This window comes from Ranitomeya variabilis, chromosome 3 (genome assembly GCF_051348905.1).
Source record: "Ranitomeya variabilis isolate aRanVar5 chromosome 3, aRanVar5.hap1, whole genome shotgun sequence".
NCBI lineage: Eukaryota > Metazoa > Chordata > Amphibia > Anura > Dendrobatidae > Ranitomeya > Ranitomeya variabilis.
Window position 1 is genome coordinate 523738894 of NC_135234.1, and position 22004 is coordinate 523760897.

Below are 22004 nucleotides of genomic sequence, written 5' to 3' on the forward strand. Positions count from 1 at the left end.
CGACCTGACAGATGTCAAGAAGGCCATCATTGACACCCTCAAGCAAGAGGGTAAGACCCAGAAAGAAATTTCTCAACAAATAGGCTGTTCCCAGAGTGCTGTATCAAGGCCCCTCAATGGTAAGTCTGTTGGAAGGAAACAATGTGGCAGAAAACGCTGTACAACGAGAAGAGGTGACCGGACCCTGAGGAAGATTGTGGAGAAGGACCGATTCCAGACCTTGGGGAACCTGAGGAAGCAGTGGACTGAGTCTGGTTTGGAAAGGCGTGTGCAGGAAATGGGCTACAGGTGCCGCATTCCCCAGGTAAAGCCACTTTTGAACCATAAACAGCGGCAGAAGCGCCTGACCTGGGCTACAGAGAAGCAGCACTGGACTGTTGCTAAGTGGTCCCAAGTACTTTTTTCTGATGAAAGCAAATTTTGCATGTCATTCGGAAATCAAGGTGCCAGAGTCTGGAGGAAGACTGGGGAGAAGGAAATGCCAAAATGCCTGAAGTCCAGTGTCAAGTACCCACAGTCAGTGATGGTGTGGGGTGCCATGTCAGCTGCTGGTGTTGGTCCACTGTGTTTCATCAAGGGCAGGGTCAATGAAGCTAGCTTCCATCGGCTGAAATGCTTTATGGAGATGAAGATTTCATTTTTCAGCACGACCTGGCACCTGCTCACAGTGCCAAAACCACTGGTAAATGGTTTACTGACCATGGTATTACTGTGCTCAATTGGCCTGCCAACTCTCCTGACCTGAACCCCATAGAGAATCTGTGGGATATTGTGAAGAGAAAGTTGAGAGACGCAAGACCCAACACTCTGGATGAGCTTAAGGCCGCTATTGAAGCATCCTGGGCCTCCATAACATCTCAGCAGTGTCACAGGCTGATTGCCTCCATGCCACGCCGCATTGAATCAGTCATTTCTGCCAAAGGATTCCCGACCAAGTATTGAGTGCATAACTGAACATTATTATTTGATGGTTTTTTTGTTTGTTATTAAAAAACACTTTTATTTGATTGGACGGGTGAAATATGCTAATTTATTGAGACAGGTTTTTTGGGTTATCAGGAGTTGTAGGCCAAAATCATCAGTATTAAAACAATAAAAGACCTGACAAATTTCAGTTGGTGGATAATGAATCTATAATATATGAAAGTTTAATTGTAATCATTACATTATGGTAAATAATGAAATTTAACACTATATGCTAATTTTTTGAGAAGGACCTGTAGTCTGTAAGCAACATGATATAAGAGCAGATACACTGATTCCAGTAATGTGTCACTTATTGAGCTGCTTCCTGTAGTTTTCATAAAATCACTGTTTTCTCAACAGGATATTATCACTAGGGAGCTAGTAAACCTGATGCCATGTAGTCCTCCATATTCATGAGCTCTGTATAACCCCATCCCCAACACTGATTAGTGGCTGCCCCCGCAGAGTGTATACAGAAAACTATCAATCAGTAGTGGGAGCCGGGTTATACAGAGCTCAGCATACAGAGAATTGGTAGATCTGCAGCAGATAAAACAGCTGTGATCAAAACGACAGCAACCATTAAAGTTAGTGATACATTGCTCTGATTGATACCACTCTGCCCCGTGTAGTACAGTGGTTCAGTGGTTAGCACTGTTGTTTTGCAGTGCTGGGGTCCTGTGTTCGAGTCCCACCAAAGACAATGTCTGCAGGGAGTTTGTTTGTTCTCCCCATGGTTTCCTTTGGGTTCTCTGGTTTTCTTCCACACTCCAAAGACATACTGATAGGGAATTCAAATTGTGAGCCCCAATGGGGACAGTGATGATGTGGGGACAGTGATGATGTCTGTACAGTGCTGCGTTATTTGATGGCCCTATATAAGCAAAATAATAATTCATCATTCTGCTCTCAGATGAGGTAGAAAGACTTTGGACACGTGATCTTCATTACTAGGATGTGAAATAAATATGAATATACATGCTGTGTGTATAGAAAAGAAAATTTTGCAAATGTATCCTGCGGCATAGCCATAGCATATATTCAACTCTGCTAAGCACGGGAAGATTAAAGGAGCATGATATTCAGCAGAGCAATGGAGACCCTTCTGTCTAGAAATCGAAGGATCTTTTTTTCTTCTAATGTCTATACTTTAGCCTCACACTGCTGAAAATAGTCATACCTTTATCACCAACGAGACCATGAGGTCCTACGTCTCCTCTGATGCCTTCAGGACCTATAATTCCTGTTACACCAATAGAACCTGGTTCTGCACGGATATTTAATGGTTCCGCAGCAACTCCTGGCAATCCAGGTTGACCCTGCAGACCTATAAAAGAATAGAAAGTCAGGAAGGTCTCCGAAGTCGCAATGAATCCTTCCCTGCTTTGAAGGAAGACATCATGGTTGATTATGCATTTTGATTTACTTTATGTAACAGATACAATTACAAACTTGGTAATAATGGAGAAGATGATTGTTTTGGTACTTACCCTCTGATCCACGTCTTCCTTTTGGGCCTTTAGGACCTCTGTCTCCTGGGAATCCAGGTAATCCAAGTCCACCTTCATTACCCTGCAATCCTATTTTACCTTTTGACAATAAAAACTAGGTTTATATTATTAAGTATATGGAAGAAGTACAGTGGCGCAGCTATAGAAATATCATGCTCATTACCTTTCCCACCAGGATATCCTTGGATACCAGTAAATCCTTGTGGCCCTCTGTCACCCAGAATTCCTTTATCACCAACCTTTCCTTGTGACCCAAATGGTCCTGGTTCACCTTTAGCACCGGCTTGTGCAGGCACACCAGGTCTTCCCTGGGGGCCTGGGGAGCCTGTACAAAATTAAACATAAGTCATGCATATGAGCCAAAGTTTAGTTAAAGGCACTTGTTAAAGGGATGATCATAAAGCAGAAATGTGTAAGAAAATTTCAAAATCTCTATTTGTAAAGACAAACATACCTGGTTGCCCTGGAACACCCGCAAAACCATCATCTCCAGGGATTCCTGTGTAGTTAGAAACACCAGGAACTCCACGAACGCCATCTAATCCAGGGAGACCCATAACACCAGGCTTACCTGATAAACAGAGAACTTTATTAATTTCCTAATGACATATTTGAATGGGCAAATAGTATAAATACTAAACGCATATTATAGAATACTGTTTTATTACAATACATGAAAATAGTATTAGATTGTTTTATTCCAGTACATAATAATGATAGTGGCATGTTTTCTTTCCGTATATAATAATAGTAATTGATTGTCTTCCTCCAGTATATCATAATGGAAGTGTATTGTTTTCTTCCACTATATAATATTGGTAGTGGACTGTTTTCCTCTAGTATACAATGATAGCAGTGGACTGCAGGGCTGTGAAATCAGTAAGTCAAAACTTCTGACTCCTCATTTTCCTTTCCTCCCGACTCCACAACTCGACAGCACTACCTCACTACTGAGCATGTACATAAAGTGCAGCACAGATTCATCTCAACAAAAAGCCTCCGGTATCTAATAATAGTAGTTGACTGTCTTCCTCTAGTATATAATAATTGTAGTGGATTGTCTCCCTCTAGTATACAGCTCTGGCAAAAAGTAAGAGACCACCCCATCAAAACCCTGTCATGGGCAGCCCAATCTCCAGACCTGAACCCCATTGAAAACCTCTGGAATATAATCAAGAGGATGATGGATAGTCACAAGCCATCAAACAAAGAAGAACTGCTTACATTTTTGCACCAGGAGCAGTGTGAAAGACTGGTGGAAAGCATGCCAAGACCCATGAAAGCTGTGATTAAAAATCATGGTTATTCCACAAAATATTGATTTCTGAACTCTTCCTGAGGTAAAACATTAGTACTGTTGCTTCTAAATGATTATGTACTTTGTGTTTTCTTTGCATTATTTGAGGTCTGAAAGCACTGTTTTGTTTTTTTCATTTTGACCATTTTTCTTTGTCAGAAAAAAATGTATTGCTTGGAAATTCAGAGACGTAGTCAGAAGTTTATAGACTAAAAGAACAATTTACATTTTACTCAAAAATATACCTATAAAGAGAAAAATCAGACAAACTGAACATTTTGCAGTGGTCTCTTAATTTTTGCCAGAGCTGTCTTCTGCCAGTATATAATAATAGTTGTTGAATGTCTTCCTCCAGTAAATAATGGAATTAGACTGTTTTCCATTAAATGCAACGTATATGGTGAAATGCCAAGCTTCCAAGTTTTCTTATTTTGGAGGGTAGCTAAATCTACCTCTAGCCACAATTCACTAACCCAACATAGTACTCAACTGCTCCCGTGCTCTTATTTAGACATCTGGAAACCTGCACTCATTTGATTGTGGAATACAGAGTAGTTATAATTGTGGAGACCAGATGTTCAAAGTCTACATTAACCATACTTTCACCTCTTTCCGACATTGGTCATACACATATGCCGATGTTGGACTTCCTCCCTTTGATGTGGGCTCCGGCGGTGAGCCACATCTTTCCCGACACATGTCAGCTGTTTTGAATTGCTATCCAACCATGGCTATTAACCCATTAAATGCCGCTGTCAAACTCTGCCATCGGGCCGGAAATCCGCCCATCGGTGACTTCCGTCACGTGATCACGGGTCACAGATAGGTTGGCATGAGAACCAAAGGTCTCCTGGAGACCTCTATAGTTGTCACTGCTGGCGCTCATAGCAAGTCAGCAATTCTGCTACATACAGGTAACCTGATCATCGCCTGCATGTAACAGAGCCGATCGAGTTATGACAGCTTCTAGTCTCCCATGTAGACTATTAAAGCATGCCAAAAGTTAAAAGAAAAAAAAAAGGTTTCAAAAATATTAAAAAATAAAAAAAGACAAAAGTTCAAATTACCCCCCTTTCGCCCCATTCAAAATAAAACAATAATAAAAAAAAAAATCCAACATACACATATTTGGTATCGCCACATTCAGAACTACCCATACTATCAATGAAAAAAAGGATTAACCTGATCACTTAACAGCGTAACGAGAAAAAAGTCAAAACGCCAGAATTACGTTTGGTCGCTGCGACATTGCAGTAAAATGCAATAACGGGTGATCAAAAGATCGTATCTGCATCGAAATGGTATCATTAAAAATGTCAGCTCGACACACAAAAAATAAGCCCTCACCTAATCCGAGATCACGAAAAATGGAGATGCTACGGGTATTGGAAAATGGTGCAATTATTTTTTTTAACAAAGTTTGTCATTTTTTTTTTCACCACTTAGATAAAAAAGAACCTAGACATGTTTGGTGTCTGTGATCTGTACAATCATAATAGCAGGTCAGTTTTAGCATGTAGTGAACATAGTGGAAAAAAAAAACAAACAAACAAGTGTGAGATTGCACTTTTTTTGCAATTTCACCGCACTTGGAATTTTTTTCCTGTTTTCCAGTACATGACATGGTAAAACCAATGATGTCATTCAAACCTACAACTTACATGGCCATTTTGAAAAAAAAAAAAATAGAAAGTTATGGCTCTGGGAAGAAGGGAGGCAAAAATGAAAATGCAAAACCAAAAATAACTCTTGTCGTTAAGGGTCTAAAAAATATGTTGGAATTGACCTCAGACAATATGAGCATGTCCTTTTTACACCTTTGTTTTTTACACTCTAAACTGACATTATTTAAAGTAAATAATAAAAAAGCTAATCCTGAGAAAGTGAAAGGATTATATTTTTAATAAAACTTAGAAACAAATAATTCATAGACAAAATAGCACTGACCTGGGTCTCCTTTGGCTCCTTTAACACCTGTATTTCCTGGTAATCCAACAACATTACTTTGCTCTCCTTTGTCACCTGTTTCACCTATGGGTCCTTTGAAGCCCGGTGAACCAAATGAATCTGTGCCTATTAAAGAATGATAGTATACAGACATTTGGGTGCAGCTCTAAACTTGTGTTCAGCATTAGAGAGTGGATGCTACGTGTACCTGATGTGCCTTGCTGTCCCTTAGTCCCCGTTTGACCTTCAACTCCGGAGCGTCCTCGCACTCCAGGAAAGCCTGTATTTGGATGAATAATGGGACCATTTATAAATGATACAATGAAAAGTAAAAGCTATAGGGGTTGTTGGGCTTGTGAGTAGCAGTCGGGTTCTTTTCTACACCATTATTAGGACGTGAGGTCACCTTGCTCTCAGTTTCAGCACTTAGTGTGGTGCTGGGGCTTTTACGCATGATGGCACTGCAGCTCATACTTATGGAGACTGAAAATGTTTCAGGTTGTGAATGTTATAGAGCACTGGCGCTGTGACTCTTATGGGGGCCATGTGGTTGTCCAGATATTTAGGCACTGTAGCTGCATCTCTTACGCATCTATGGGGGCAATGAGGATAGCTTTGGAGCGTTCACTGAAGAATAAAGCTTGATTTGATGTCCACTAATGTGACAGATTGACCAACTATGTTACAGTGTAGAGAGACATAAGCAACACCAATTCCTGAGAAAATATTCAGCACAAGCTGTTCTAACTGTTGCACTGTAAGGTTTGCTACCAGCGTTATCTCCTTTATATACCGTAGTTGTCTCTGTCAAATAATCAGCCTCTCACTGACAAAGCTTTTGCCTCCTAGTGGTCAGCTAAAGTAACTGCACTACAAAAATGCATTTTGCCCCTATGTTTCAGAAAATGCTTCCTTTAATGATAAAATTAGATTCATGAATTGTACTTTAAGGGAACTTGTCACCTCCAGTAATGCTTTTTACCCGCAGATGTAGGAGTAATCTGCAGGTAAACAGGATTTCAATCATAAACCAAAAACCCCCGATGGTTAGTATGAGTCTTTAAATTAGGGCTCGTACTCATTTGTGAGAAAAAAAGATCTGATTTCCGGACAGAAAAAACAGACGAGTGCTATGCGAGTGTCATGCGATTGTAATGTGATTTCTGTGCAATTTTTCCTCGGAACATCCGTATGGCATGCGTATGCAATCTGTAAGCAATGCAATTTTTAAAGTCGGCAGATGCTGCATGCAGTATAGAGTAGAATAGGTTAGAATAGAATAGATAGAATTGAAATATACACATAGTATAGGTGTATATAAATATATATATATATATGTTAGTGACACACACATATATATATATCTCAATATTTCATATTTGGTAGCAGAATAGCCGATAAATCAATCAATAATCATTGCAGAAGCCGACAGGATATGAGACATGGTTTACATACAGTAAACCATTGCATATCCGTTAGATTTTTATATGTCCTTTACTAATAATGTTAGTAGTGTGTGTGTGTGTGTGTGTGTGTGTGTGTGTGTGTGTGTGTGTGTGTGTGTGTGTGTGTGTGTGTGTGTGTGTGTGTGTAAAATTTTGGAGCTGTAGGTGTTAAATTAAAGGCTTAATTCATGAAAAAAACTGGCGTTGGCTCCGGCGCAATTTTCTCCACCAGAGCGGGAAAGCCAGTGACTGAAGGCAGATACCTCAGGTCAGGTGGGGTCTAATATCCTGTCGGCTTCTTCAATGATTATGCAGAAGCCGACAAATGAATTATCGGCTATTCTGCTATCTCTCTATGAAATATATATATACACCTATTCTTTGTGTATATATCTATTCTATTCTAACATGTCAGTGTGATTTTACTGTACACCGTACATGAATTACCGGCTTTTCAAAGGCCACCGGTGCGTAAAAATCGTTGCATCCGAGAATCGCAGCAATACGCAGTATGCTGCGATTTTTTTCTCAGTCTAATTTCAGCTGAGAAAAAACTTGCAAATGATATGTCACCTATTGAATAACATTGGTCAGAGAGCAATCAGATTTTTTATCGGATTGCACTCGTCCGTTTCTCGCACAAATGAGTATGAGCCCCTAGTATGAATCCTACATAGAACAAGATGCTTTAGACAAAGAAATATATGCAATTCCGATTCAGAGTAATATATTACATATGTTTATTAATTCATTCTCATTAAAATTATAAAGATAAAAACATAGAAAAGGAAATTACTACATAAGATACAGAAACAGGATAAAAAGATGTGCTGCAAAAAGAGGAATATGGTCACATTTGAAATAGTGTAACTATTAGAAAATATAAAGCAATAGCGACTCACAGATGTCTCACAATTGTGAACATAATACACAATCTGTAATACTCTGATAAATTCTAATGGTATTTTGATACACCTCATTTCCTTTTGGCATCTATTAACGTATAGACAAATGGCATGATATAGTGGCATGGTTGTCTATTACGGTAATTACTTAATACTTTTGCTTATATTTCCTTTTATTGGTGTCTATATTTTTGTAATGCTCTTCAGTTTAGTGTTACTTAAAAAAAATAAAACCTATAAACTGGACAAATTCTTGAAGTCCCCCAAGTCTAAGGCCTTATTCCATCATCCATTTTTCATTTGTTTTCTGTTTTTCATGGTTAGAACATAAACACATTGTAATCTAAAGAGAAAAATTCTAATTAATTAACTACTGAGCTTCAGGATTAAATAATCTCAATGATTTTCTGCAGCAATCTGCAATTTGATATTGAGGTGCAGGCCACGGCTATTTATTTCTATTGATATTTTTCTATTGATTTTTTTACACTTTTTTTTATAATACTGTGATTAATACTATGTAGCTAGAGATGGGCGAACCTGAACAGTAAAGTTCGGCGTCCATACCGAACACCAACTATTCGGGCAAGAACACCGACTTCACAAGGAAGTCCATGTTACTGTTCGGGTTCGGCTGCCTGAACACTGGGTGTTTGTTGCGCTGTCATATGCAGGACAGCATGGTAAACACCACTTCTGATCGGTGGTGAAACCATGCCTGCTGGTCAGAGCCTTGGTTCCCACGCTGTCAAAAGAACAGCTGTGATGGGAGGTATAAAGTTTACCTCCGGTCACTGGTGTCAGCTGATGGGACTACTGATCCCATCATCCGACACTTGCTAACGCTAATAACAGTGGATGGGAGTATTCATCCGCTGCTCCTGCGCTGTAAATAAATAATTAATAAAAACAAAATGGTGTGGGTTCCCTTGTATTTTTGATAACCAGCCAGGCAAAACTGACAGCTGGGGGCTGCAACCCTCAGCTGTCAGCTTCAACAAGGCTGGTTATCAAGAATAGAGGGGTCCCCACGCTGTTTTTTTAAATTATTTAAATAAATAATGTAAAAAAACGGCATGGGGTCCCCCCATTTTTGACAACTAGCCTTGCTAAAGCAGACAGCTGGAGGCTGGTATTCTCAGGCTAGTAAGAGGCCATGGTTATTGCCCCCCCCCAGCCTAAAAATAGCAGCCCGCAGCTGCCCAGAAAAGGCACATCTATTAGATGGTCCAATTCTGGCGCTTTGCCAGCCTCTTTCCACTTGCCCTGTAGCGGTGGCAAGTGGAGTTCATATTTGTGGGGTTGACGTCACTTTTGTATTGTCAGGTGATATCAAGCCCACGGCTTAGTAATGTAAGACACCTATCCATTACTAATCCTATAGTTGTATGGTAAATAAAGACACGGCCAGAATAAAGTCCTTTATTTGAAATAAGACTATACACAGTTTTCCATTTTTATTTAAAAATAACAAATACAGTTATACTCACCTAATGCCTAATAAGCCCTTGTTCTCCTGTAATAAAACTAAAATAAAAAAACAACAATATAACATACCTGTCTGTCGTTCTGTCCCATGCCGTAATCCATGTCTGGGGGATAAACAGTTTTCAACCTGGATTGTGCCAAGATGCGACTGTCCAGGCTGAGAACCACTGGTGACTGAACTGCTGCGAGCGCAGCCTCAGAGACCGGTGGTGATGGCATCGAGGTTACCTCCGGTCACTGAGGCTCCATTCCCAGCCAGGTTGAACTGTCATGACTTCGGTGAGATCCCTGTTAGCACCCTGAGAACAACAAACACCACATGTTCGGGCCTCCCATTCAAGTGAATGGGGTCTGGGTTCGGGTACTGTTCTGGTACTCGAACCCGAACTTTTTGTAACTGTTCAGCTGAACCTGCCGGACCTGAAAATCCAGAGGTCTGCCAATCTCTATACGTAGCACTATTTCCACTTTGTTTGAGTTGCAATTGTTGATGTGCATTATATATTCATATTATCCTCCAGGTTGTTTAATCCTTAAATGCAGTGGTTGCCCACATTTTTTTCTTTTGGTTTTCTAATACTTGTATGCACACAGACAGGTGAGTGCATAACCGCATAGCTGTCTTTATTAACTTTGATGCAAGAGGGCATAGGTGCGCATCATGATTTTTATATACCGTTCATTATACTATATGAATTTATATATGTCTTTATTTTACAGCAATAATAATACTAATTTTAGCAATAGCTGTCTTTATTAACTTTGATGCAAGAGGGCATAGGTGCGTATCTTGATTTTTATATACCGTTCATTATACTATATGAATTTATATACTGTATGTCTGTATTTTTTGTGGACTGTGAGTCTGCAAAAGAAAAAATCAGAGAGACATGTTCATTTTTTATCTAAGTTATGGATCAAAATTATCCGCACAAGTATTTGGGTCCATGACAATCACTGACAGAACACGGATGGCATCAGTGTACAGTCCATGATTAACAATATAATGAATAGGAGAAGTTTTGTAATTTTTTTTTATGTTTTACACGTGAAAATCACTGATAACATACGGATGGTAAAAACTCACAAATGGACCAAACACTGATGAAACTCATATCCAAAACACAGATAGACAACGATACGAGAAACATCACCAACGTCTAAATGAGGCGTTAAACGCGTCTAGGATATAAAGCCCAGGATGCTGAATCTCTGGACCAGAAAAATATGATTTCAGATATGCTCCTCAAAATTAAAAGGGAAACTTCCTTTTGGGAGACATTTTTCCTGCCATACAAAAATATAATGGGTCACTGGAAGATCTCCCTCACAAATAGGAGGCCTAAGAAATGACATCTTCCTATGTGTGAAGACATAACATTTTTTTTAGGACAGACTGAAAGAACCTGAGGGGGCAGTGACAAGGTTCCAACAAGAAATTAGAAATTGCAGAGGTGAGCGAAGAGGTTACTAAGGAAATAGTTGAGAACAAATCTCTTGGAGCAAAAATTGTGGATTTAGAGGATAAGTCAAGAAGTAGCAATATTATAATTCTTGGAATTCCAGAAGGCGAGTAAGGTAGGGAAGTCCACCAGGGTCAGACTGGCAATCGAACAGATCTGGCAAATGCCATTCCAGCAGCGGGCACAATGGCCTGCAACATTTTTAACTGAATCAGCATCCTCAGGACAATGATCCTGTTTACAGTTGTGATGTAGCAGAAAGCCATTGGATCCCTGCTCTGCCAGTTGCTCTGGCATGCCATAGGCAACATTTGGCCTGCATGCAGTTAGAACCCAGTGCCTTACAGGAGACGTCGAGTGTTTTGATGACATAACTGCATCTGTCTGTCTGAGTCTGCTCATTTTTAGATAAGCTAGGAGAAAAGAGAGAGACTGTGGTATAATGGGTACTGCAAAGTACTGCAGTGCGCAGGTGCTGGGAAAGGTCAAAGAGCCCAGGCACCTGCGCACTGCAGCACTTTGCCCTTCCCCCAACAGGGCAGATAAGTACGCCTGCGCAGGATCACGGTGCCGAGGAGACTGTGTGGATGACGCAGGGACGTGTCATCCACATGAAGCAAACAGGAGGGTGGCATCACAAGAAGATGGGAGGCGCTGGACCAAGAAGACCAACACCCCTCGGACTGGACCACCCTGCAGGTGAGTATAATAAAAGTTATTTTCCTTCTTTTACAGGTTGGGTTGGGGGCATTATAGAAAGCTGTATATCAGCCCTGAAAGGTGATGGCCGTAACTCATATCAGCCAAACCTGGTGACCAGTTCCCTTTAGCTATTATGAATGATTTACTTGTGGGGCATAATAAGAAAAATGTCAAATGGAATATGAAATAATTCTTAGTTAATAGACAATATTGCATCCTCAGCCCCAAATCTAGGTTGGAGAATTCGGCTGAACCCCACATCTGGATTGGTTAAAAAGGCATGAGTCAATGTAGCAGAAATTGAAATAATCATTTAAGGGTAAGGAATAGAGGGGTAAAGTGACGTAATTTACTTATTGAATGAAAAAAATGTTTTATTTTGTTAGATTAAAAATGTAATAATTTTTTTACACAAGAAGGCTTTTTGGAGGTTGAAAGTATCCAGAAAAGGTGTTGTCTGCCATGATCAGACTGAAAACAAATTTGCTCCTTGTTTTGAAGAAATTTATCAGTCAGAATTTGAAAGTGATTTATTGGAAATAGTGATGACAAGATCATTGGAAATTCGAATTCGCCAGTTCGCATGGAAAAATGTATGTTCTGTGGCTTGGCGAGACCCCACAGCATATTGAACATAAGATACCGTATATATAAAATTAAAACCTAATGCTGACCTTACAGCTCACCTCTCTGGCCACCTCATTGCTTACTACCCCATGTATGTCCTCTTCTTAAAGCCGTCTCGTGCCTCATCTACCTGCTTTTCCCCATAGGCCAGGACTTCCAGACATGACCAGGCCTCATGGATCACTGCATGTTCTAATGTTACATTGCAATGTCGTGACCTGCAAAGCACAGTGGCCTCTGAGGTCTGGGTGTGGCCAGATGTTCCTGCCTGGCAGATGAAGAGTGCAAAAGCTGAAAAAAGAGGTTCTGAGGACAGGACAGTGGGCGGCACACAATGGGGCAGCCAGTGGGGTGATTGGTAAGATGAATGTTAAGTTTTGTTTTCTTTTTATCATTTGCTGGCACATAAGGTCACACAAATGGCGGCCAGACTTTTTTTTTCCGCTCCTTGCGAATCGAATCTCATATTGGTTGAATTTGCGTGGAACCAAATAGATCGATCTGCTCATCTCTAAAACAGGAATATATTTGGAGAAGATTGGTCTTCCTGATTTTTGGGAGTCACTTAAAAACCAGGTGTAGGCCTCAATTATGCTCCTACAACTAGAGGAGGTGTTAAGTTAAACTTCTGTTAATTCTGCTGTTGAAGCGGATGAGCTCTCCTTGAAACCTCAGGAAATATAATGAGAAGACCTACTGGCACCTCTTTTGATGGAAGTGCTGAATGCTTCTTGGAAGGAGAGAGCTTTACATAATGCAATGATGGAAGGAATAATTGTTTTCATACCAAAGAATCGGAAAAACCCAAACAAAAGAGACCAATTACATTACTTAACACCAACATCAAAATTGTGGCTAATATACTGGTGATTAGATTGAAAATACTTATTCTAATCTTGCCTATGTTGACAAAAATGGGTTTATACTGCGGAGGAATACACTCTTGAATCTACACAGATTCTGGTACACAGCTCGGTCAGGGGTGGCACTGTTATTGGATGCTACTAAGCCTCTTAAAAGGGTGGAGGGGTGTTTCCTCTGGAGGACATTAGAGAGGTTTGGATTTGGTCCCAAATATATCAAGTACAGATTTTGTATTATCAACCTAGGGCTAGGGTTGAGATTAATGGGAACGTTACTGTTTTATTTGAAGAATACTTTTTTTCCCTTATGTAAGTTGCCAAGGATATTATTGGGTTTATATATGTGATGGGGAGAGGCATTACCATAGATTATGTTATATGCAGATGAAACCCTCCATAGATTGCTGTGCATGTTTATTACTTTAGTAGTGAAATATCGCTATATATTTCTGCAATTTAAATCAACTGAGGGAAATCAGTGCTTTCCCTGTGTATAGAGAAGTGACAAATAATTATGGGGAACGGAGTATTAATACCTAAAGTTTGAGCCTCTGAGATGGTTTTGAGGACAGAGGAACTTTATAATCTTATGCATATAATTACTGGAGTATGAGTGTATCTGATTTTGACAGAGTCAAAGTTACAGAGTGGGAGACAACATGGTTCAGGTGACGCAGAAGAGTGGTAGAGGGGAATAGGGAAGGTTTTTTATTTATTTCTGATCCAGTCTGGGGAGAGATGGGAGGGATGCAGGTAATTAAAGATAATATTATTTGATGTGATGTTATAAAAATTGAATAAAAAAAGTAATTTCCTATCACTAATTTTATGACTTCCTGCTTATGAAAGAACCTTAAAGGGGCTGTCATACCTATGCAATTGATTTGCATTAGCTTGCTGATTGCTGTTACTGGACTGTCAGAGATAGCTGAGCACTGTACCAGGCTATCTCCCGCAGTCTTATGTCTACCAAACCCGCTTATATTGACAGGTTTGGCCGACAGTGTAATGTTTATGGGAGCCCCGGATAATTCAGTATTGGGTAAAATATTGATTCAGCATGTCTGTTTTTAGACTGTCGATCATATTTTCTCCTGGAAATAATGCTGCCGCAAGACAGATTGGGAACACAGGAGTGCTAGGCTGAACACACCCTGTGTATAGGAAATCCGGCTGAGATAGCTGTTGGCCGACAGACATCTAATGTGTATGGTGGGTCTTAAAGTAACTAAGATCTGTAGGCAGTTACCTTGCTGTATGTAAAGTAATGGATTCAGAAATAGAACAAATGTTAAGAAATATCTTTGCTCTGAAGCTTAGTAAAATACATTTCTATTTGTTCAGAGTCTCTCATGTTTGAACACTAAAAATGAAAAATATAACTCATTTTTACCTTGCTGACCAGGCACACCTGGAAAACCAACACTTCCTTTTTCACCTGGAATGCCAGGGAAACCAGGATCACCCTGTGCTCCAGGCAATCCCAGAAGGCCCGGTAACCCTTACAAGAAATAAACACATTATTATACATGTTATACACTGGGACAAGCTCACAGATCCCTTTTGATTAATGGATCAATCTGAATCGACGGCAACAATTAAAGTATATATATGTTACTGCTATGTGCACAGACAATACCTATGCTGCCTCTGTCTCCTGGCTGTCCTGTTACTCCTTTCATTCCTTCAATGCCTGAAAACCCTTCATTTCCATGGAATCCTTTGTCTCCAGGTCTTCCTCTGAATCCTACAAATGCAAAATGAATAGATTTATATACTTGGTTAATGTAACGCAAATCCATACAATGATGCGGTACAGGAATTATGAAACGCACTAATGCGTTTCTGGCGCCTACCGCACCTTCAGCCATAGAGCATGAATACTGAGGTGTTGCCACCACATTTAATAGACCAGACCACAACCTATCAAGGGCTAACTAATTAATTAAATCACATGCAGCAATCATGAAAAACATCACCTACAATCAAAGAAAGAAAAAAACACAAATAATGCATATTCAAATAAAGTGTATCAATAGTTACCAGCATATAATCCATTACTGTTATAACATTCATTCAATATATAAACATTGTGGTTTTAGATGCTTTGTGGCCAATGTGAACATGCGTTTAAGTTCTGCATGTGTACCAACTCAAGTCAAGCTCAATTTTTGTATTTTTTTTTTCATTGTGCTGTTTCAGTAGTTCATTCCCTTTGGTTGTTTGGTACCCAGGGAAGTAATCCAAAAAGCTTCTCTCATAAAAAGCTTTTACTGTCAACTACCACCTCGATTAGGTTTGATTACCTTCTCCAAACAAAACAAACCTAAAACTATCCAAATCGCCTTCATGTTTTTCCAAAAAACATCGAACTGCAGCTGAATGTGATATTTTTGTTATTGATATTGTAATTATGTTCTGTAATTCTCTTTTTTAATCCTTTTTTTTCTTGTATATTGGACATTTCTGGTTGGTCAGCAGCATTGGAATGGCACTCCGGAAAACAAAGACAGGTGTTTTCTAAAATGTAAGCATGATGGGAATTTTTTCATGTTTTCCATAGAAATAAAACTAGCAATTTTTACACTGATTTCATACTTGTTAAATCTCTAAATATTAACTAAAATGTTTGCGATGTATTTTTCCTATTTTATAATGCGCTGACTTGTCAATACCAGCATGCTGCATTTACAGTCAGCAGATTGTTATTATTATTATTATTATTCTATATCCTTATTTTCATTTGCACATGGAAATACAAGAAGCAATGAAAGTAAAAAGGAGAAGATACAGATTAGATATTAGAAAAAACTTTTTGACAGTGAGGGTAACTAGGGATGAGCGAATAGCTTTGGATAACTCCTTATCTGTATAGCTATAGCGCTTACCGAACAGCTGCCTTGGGAACCCGGATACCTGGAGTGCTCCCGATAATCAGCTGTTCGGCGCTGCATGTGTCACGGCTGTGTAACAGTCACAGCACATGCATGGAAAGCTTGTTTGTTGGGCTCTCCATGCATATTTTGTGACTGTCACACAGTAGCGACACATACAGCTGCAGCGCCGAACAGCTGATTATCGGGAGCAATCTAGGTATCCAGGTTCCTGATGCAGCTATTTGGTAAGCGCTATAGCTATACGGATAAGGAGTTATCCAAAGCTATTTGTTCATCCCTAAGGGTGACCAATGAGTGGAACAGGCTTCCACGAGAGGTGGTGAGTCTCCTTCAATGGAAGTCTTCAAACAGAGGCTGGACAGTCAACTGTCTGAGATGTTTTAGTGAGTCCTGCATTGAGCATGCGGATGGACACGATGACCCTGGAGGTCCCTTCCAACTCTACCATTCTATGATTCTTTTTGTCTTCACATATTTTTGAATATAAAAAGGGCCATCTGTACTAGACATACCACATTGATAGGAACATTAATGCTTAGGGAATAAATCTACTCAGTCTATAGAAAATAGGTTGTCCAGCTGAAATTGGCAAGTTTGTCCAACATTAATTTAATGTGTATGACCAGCTTGATTCCAATATCTGAGAAAGATAACTATATTGTTAATGGGGCACCCATTGACTTGGATTAACTTAAGACTGCACCATATACCAACAATAGTCTTGTGATTTATGGAAATGTGGAAATCTTTAAGCAATTAGCTGAATGGGCAAAATGCTTGAAAGACTACCATATTGCTTGTTTTCATCTACGGTAATTTTAAGTGCCATGTTCTATACAATCAGCATGGAGCAATCACAGGAGCTGAGCCTGCTCCATGCAGTAACTCCCAGACAGTAACTGATGCAATAAGAGCTAGCTCCAATTGCATAAGTTTACTCCTTAAAGGGAACCTGTCACCCCCAAAATCGAAGGTGAGCTAAGCCCACCGGCATCAGGGGCTTATCTACAGCATTCTGTAATGTTGTAGATAAGCCCCCGATGTATCCTAAAAGATGAGAAAAAGAGGTTAGATTATACTCACCCAGAGGCGGTCCCGCTGCGGTTCGATCCGATGGGTGTCGCGGTCCGGTCCGGGGCCTCCCATCTTCATAGGATGACGTCCTTTTCTTGTCTTCACGCTGCGGCTCCGGCGCAGGTGTACTTTGTCTGCCCTGTTGAGGGCAGAGCAAAGTACTGCAGTGCGCAGGCGCTGGGCCTCTCTGACCTTTCCTGGCACCTGCGCACCGCAGTGCTTTGCTCTGCCCTCAACTGGACAGACAAAGTACGCCTGCGCCGGAGCCGCTGCGTGAAGGCAAGAAGAGGACGTCAGTGTAAGAAGATGGGAGGCCCCGGACCGGACTGCGACGCCCATCGGCCCGGACCGCAGCGGGACCGCTGTTATGACCCCAGTGGACAGGGTCTCAGAGGAACGTGTAAGTCTGCGAGATTCAAAAATCCAGCTCATAGGGCTGTGGTAACTGGGTTGACCAAATAGCTACTCCTAACGCCAACACTAGAAGTAGCCGGGGATCATGCCTACGGTGATCGCTAGATGACTCGCGCCAGCCGGAGAATCTAACTACCCCTAGGAGAAGAAAACAAAGACCTCTCTTGCCTCCAGAGAAAGGGACCCCAAAGCAAGATACAAGCCCCCCACAAATAATAACGGTGAGGTAAGAGGAAATGACAAACACAGAAATGAACCAGGTTCAGCAAAGAGAGGCCAGCTTACTAATAGCAGAATATAGCAAGATAACTTATCTGGTCAACAAAAACCCTATAAAAATCCACGCTGGAGATTCAAGAACCCCCGAACCGTCTAACGGTCCGGGGGGAGAACACCAGCCCCCTAGAGCTTCCAGCAAAGGTCAGGATACAGATAGGAACAAGCTGGACAAAAATACCAAACAAAACAAAAGCAAAAAGCAAAGAAGCAGACTTAGCTTGAAAAACAGGAACAGGATCAGAGGACAAGAGCACAACAGATTAGCTCTGATTTCAACGATGCCAGGCATTGAATTGAAGGTCCAGGGAGCTTATATAGCAACGCCCCTGAACTAACGGCCCAGGTGAGGATATAGGAAAAGACAGACGCTCCAGAGTCAAATCACTAATGACCACTAGAGGGAGCAAAAAGCAAAATCACAACAGTACCCCCCCCTTAGTGAGGGGTCACCGAACCCTCACCACGACCACCAGGGCGATCAGGATGAGCGGCGTGAAAGGCACGAACTAAATCGGCCGCATGAACATCAGAGGCGACCACCCAGGAATTATCTTCCTGACCATAGCCCTTCCACTTGACCAGGTACTGAAGCCTCCGCCTGGAGAGACGAGAATCCAAGATTTTCTCCACCACGTACTCCAACTCGCCCTCAACCAACACCGGAGCAGGAGGCTCAGCAGAAGGAACCACAGGCACAACGTACCGCCGCAACAAGGACCTATGAAACACGTTGTGGATAGCAAACGACACAGGTAGATCCAGGCGAAAGGATACAGGATTAAGAATTTCCAATATCTTGTAAGGACCAATGAAACGAGGTTTAAATTTGGGAGAGGAAACCTTCATAGGAACAAAGCGGGAAGAAAGCCACACCAAATCCCCAACACGTAGTCGGGGACCCACACCGCGGCGGCGGTTGGCAAAGCGCTGAGCCCTCTCCTGTGACAACTTCAAGTTGTCCACCACAAGATTCCAGATCCGCTGCAACCTATCCACCACAGAATCCACCCCAGGGCAGTCAGAAGGTTCCACATGACCCGAAGAAAAACGAGGGTGGAAACCAGAGTTGCAGAAAAACGGCGAAACCAAGGTGGCGGAACTAGCCCGATTATTAAGGGCAAACTCAGCTAACGGCAAGAAGGTCACCCAATCGTCCTGATCAGCAGAGACAAAACACCTCAAATAAGCCTCCAAAGTCTGATTAGTTCGCTCCGTCTGTCCATTAGTCTGAGGATGGAAAGCAGACGAAAACGACAAGTCAATGCCCATCCTACTACAAAAGGATCGCCAGAATCTGGAAACGAACTGGGATCCTCTGTCTGACACAATATTCTCAGGGATGCCGTGCAAACGAACCACGTTCTGGAAAAACACAGGAACCAGATCGGAAGAGGAAGGCAGTTTAGGCAAAGGAACCAAATGGACCATCTTGGAGAAGCGATCACATATCACCCAGATAACAGACATGCCCTGAGACACCGGAAGATCAGAAATGAAATCCATGGAGATATGTGTCCAAGGTCTCTTAGGGACAGGCAAGGGCAAGAGCAACCCGCTGGCACGAGAACAGCAAGGCTTAGCTCGAGCACAAGTCCCACAGGACTGTACAAATGACCGCACATCCCTAGACAAGGAAGGCCACCAAAAGGATCTGGCCACCAGATCTCTGGTGCCAAAAATTCCTGGGTGACCTGCCAACACCGAGGAATGAACCTCGGAAATGACTCTGCTGGTCCACTTATCAGGCACAAACAGTCTGTCAGGTGGACAAGAATCAGGCCTATCAGCCTGAAATCTCTGCAACACACGTCGCAGATCAGGAGAAATAGCTGACAAGATAATACCATCCTTAAGAATACCAACAGGTTCAGCGACTCCAGGAGCATCAGGCACAAAGCTCCTGGAAAGAGGATCGGCCCTCACATTCTTTGAACCTGGTAAATACGAGACAACAAAGTCAAATCGGGAGAAAAACAATGACCAGCGGGCCTGTCTAGGATTCAGGCGTTTAGCAGACTCGAGATACATCAGATTTTTGTGATCAGTCAAGACCACCACACGATGCTTAGCACCCTCGAGCCAATGACGCCACTCCTCAAATGCCCATTTCATGGCCAACAACTCCCGATTGCCCACATCATAATTTCGCTCCGCAGGCGAAAACTTCCTAGAGAAAAAGGCGCAAGGTCTCATAACAGAGCAACCAGGGCCTCTCTGCGACAAAACGGCCCCTGCTCCAATCTCTGAAGCATCCACCTCAACTTGAAAGGGAAGCGAGACATCAGGCTGGCACAAAACAGGCGCCGAAGTAAACCGACGTTTCAACTCCTGGAAAGCCTCCACGGCAGCAGGAGCCCAATTAACCACATCGGAGCCCTTCTTGGTCATATCCGTCAAAGGTTTCACAATGCTAGAAAAGTTAGCGATAAAACGACGGTAGAAGTTAGCGAAACCCAAGAACTTCTGAAGACTCTTAACTGACGAGGGCTGAGTCCAATCAAGAATAGCTCGGACCTTGACTGGGTCCATCTCCACAGCAGAAGGGGAAAAAATGAACCCCAAAAAGGGAACGTTCTGTACACCAAAAAGACACTTTGAGCCCTTGACAAACAAAGAATTTTCACGCAAAATTTTAAAGACCATCCTGACCTGCTCCACATGCGAGTCCCAATTATCAGAAAAAACCAGAATATCATCCAGATAAACGATCAGAAGTTTATCCAGATAGTTCCGGAAAATGTCATGCATAAAGGACTGAAAAACTGAAGGGGCATTAGAGAGCCCAAAAGGCATCACCAAGTACTCAAAATGACCTTCGGGCGTATTGAATGCGGTTTTCCATTCATCCCCTTGCTTAATGCGCACAAGGTTGTACGCACCACGAAGGTCTATCTTGGTAAACCACTTGGCACCTTTAATCCGGGCAAACAAGTCAGACAACAGCGGCAAAGGATACTGAAATTTGACAGTGATCTTATTTAAAAGCCGATAGTCAATACAAGGCCTCAAAGATCCGTCCTTTTTAGCCACAAAAAAGAATCCCGCACCAAGAGGGGAAGAAGACGGACAGATGTGTCCTTTCTCCAGAGACTCCTTGATATATGAACGCATAGCGGTATGTTCAGGTATCGACAGATTAAACAGTCTTCCCTTAGGAAATTTACTGCCTGGAATCAAATCTATTGCACAGTCACATTCCCTATGAGGAGGCAATGCACTGGACCTGGACTCGCTAAAGACATCCTGATAATCAGACAAGTACTCCGGAACTTCCGAAGGCGTAGAAGAAGCAATAGACACAGGCAGGGAATCCTCATGAATACCACGACAGCCCCAACTAGACACTGACATAGCCTTCCAGTCAAGGACTGGATTATGGGTCTGTAACCATGGCAGCCCCAAAACAACCAAATCATGCATTTTATGTAGAACGAGAAAACGTATCACCTCGCGGTGTTCAGGAGTCATGCACATGGTAACCTGTGTCCAATACTGCGGCTTATTTTCTGCCAATGGCGTAGCATCAATACCCCTAAGAGGGATAGGATTTTCTAATGGTTCAAGAATAAAACCACAGCGCTTAGCAAATGAGAGATCCATAAGACTCAGGGCAGCACCTGAATCTACAAATGCCATGATAGGATAAGATGACAGTGAGCAAATCAAAGTTACAGACAGAATAAACTTAGGATGCAAATTACCAACGGTGACAGGACTAACAACCTTAGATATACGTTTAGAGCATGCTGAGATAACATGTGTAGAATCACCACAGTAGTAGCACAAGCCATTCCGGCGTCTATGAATTTTCCTCTCATTTCTAGTCAGGATTCTATCACATTGCATCAAATCAGGTGTCCGTTCAGACAACACCATGAGGGAATTTGCGGTTTTTCTATCACATTGCATCACATCAGGTATCTGTTCAGACAACAACATGAGGGAATTTGCGGTTTTGCGCTCCCGCAACCGCCGGTCAATTTGAATAGCCAGGGACATGGTATCATTCAGACCTGTGGGAATGGGAAAACCCACCATAACATTCTTAATGGCCTCAGAAAGGCCATTTCTAAAATTAGCGGCCAGTGCACACTCGTTCCAATGTGTCAGCACGGACCATTTCCGA

At 41.8% G+C, this 22004-nt stretch overlaps 1 protein-coding gene across 1 annotated transcript in view; it reads right to left on the reverse strand.

Moving 5' to 3' along the window:
• The window catches only part of COL4A2 (collagen type IV alpha 2 chain), a 320821-nt gene that overhangs the window by 13479 nt on the left and 285338 nt on the right, over positions 1–22004 (reverse strand). Inside the window, exons 39-46 of the mRNA XM_077297013.1 lie at positions 14854–14961; positions 14608–14715; positions 5930–6001; positions 5722–5847; positions 2932–3048; positions 2641–2802; positions 2457–2555; positions 2147–2293 (exon numbers count right to left, since the gene is read on the reverse strand). Coding sequence (XP_077153128.1) covers positions 2147–2293; positions 2457–2555; positions 2641–2802; positions 2932–3048; positions 5722–5847; positions 5930–6001; positions 14608–14715; positions 14854–14961 — 939 coding nt within the window. The remainder of the gene's footprint in view (positions 1–2146; positions 2294–2456; positions 2556–2640; positions 2803–2931; positions 3049–5721; positions 5848–5929; positions 6002–14607; positions 14716–14853; positions 14962–22004) is intronic.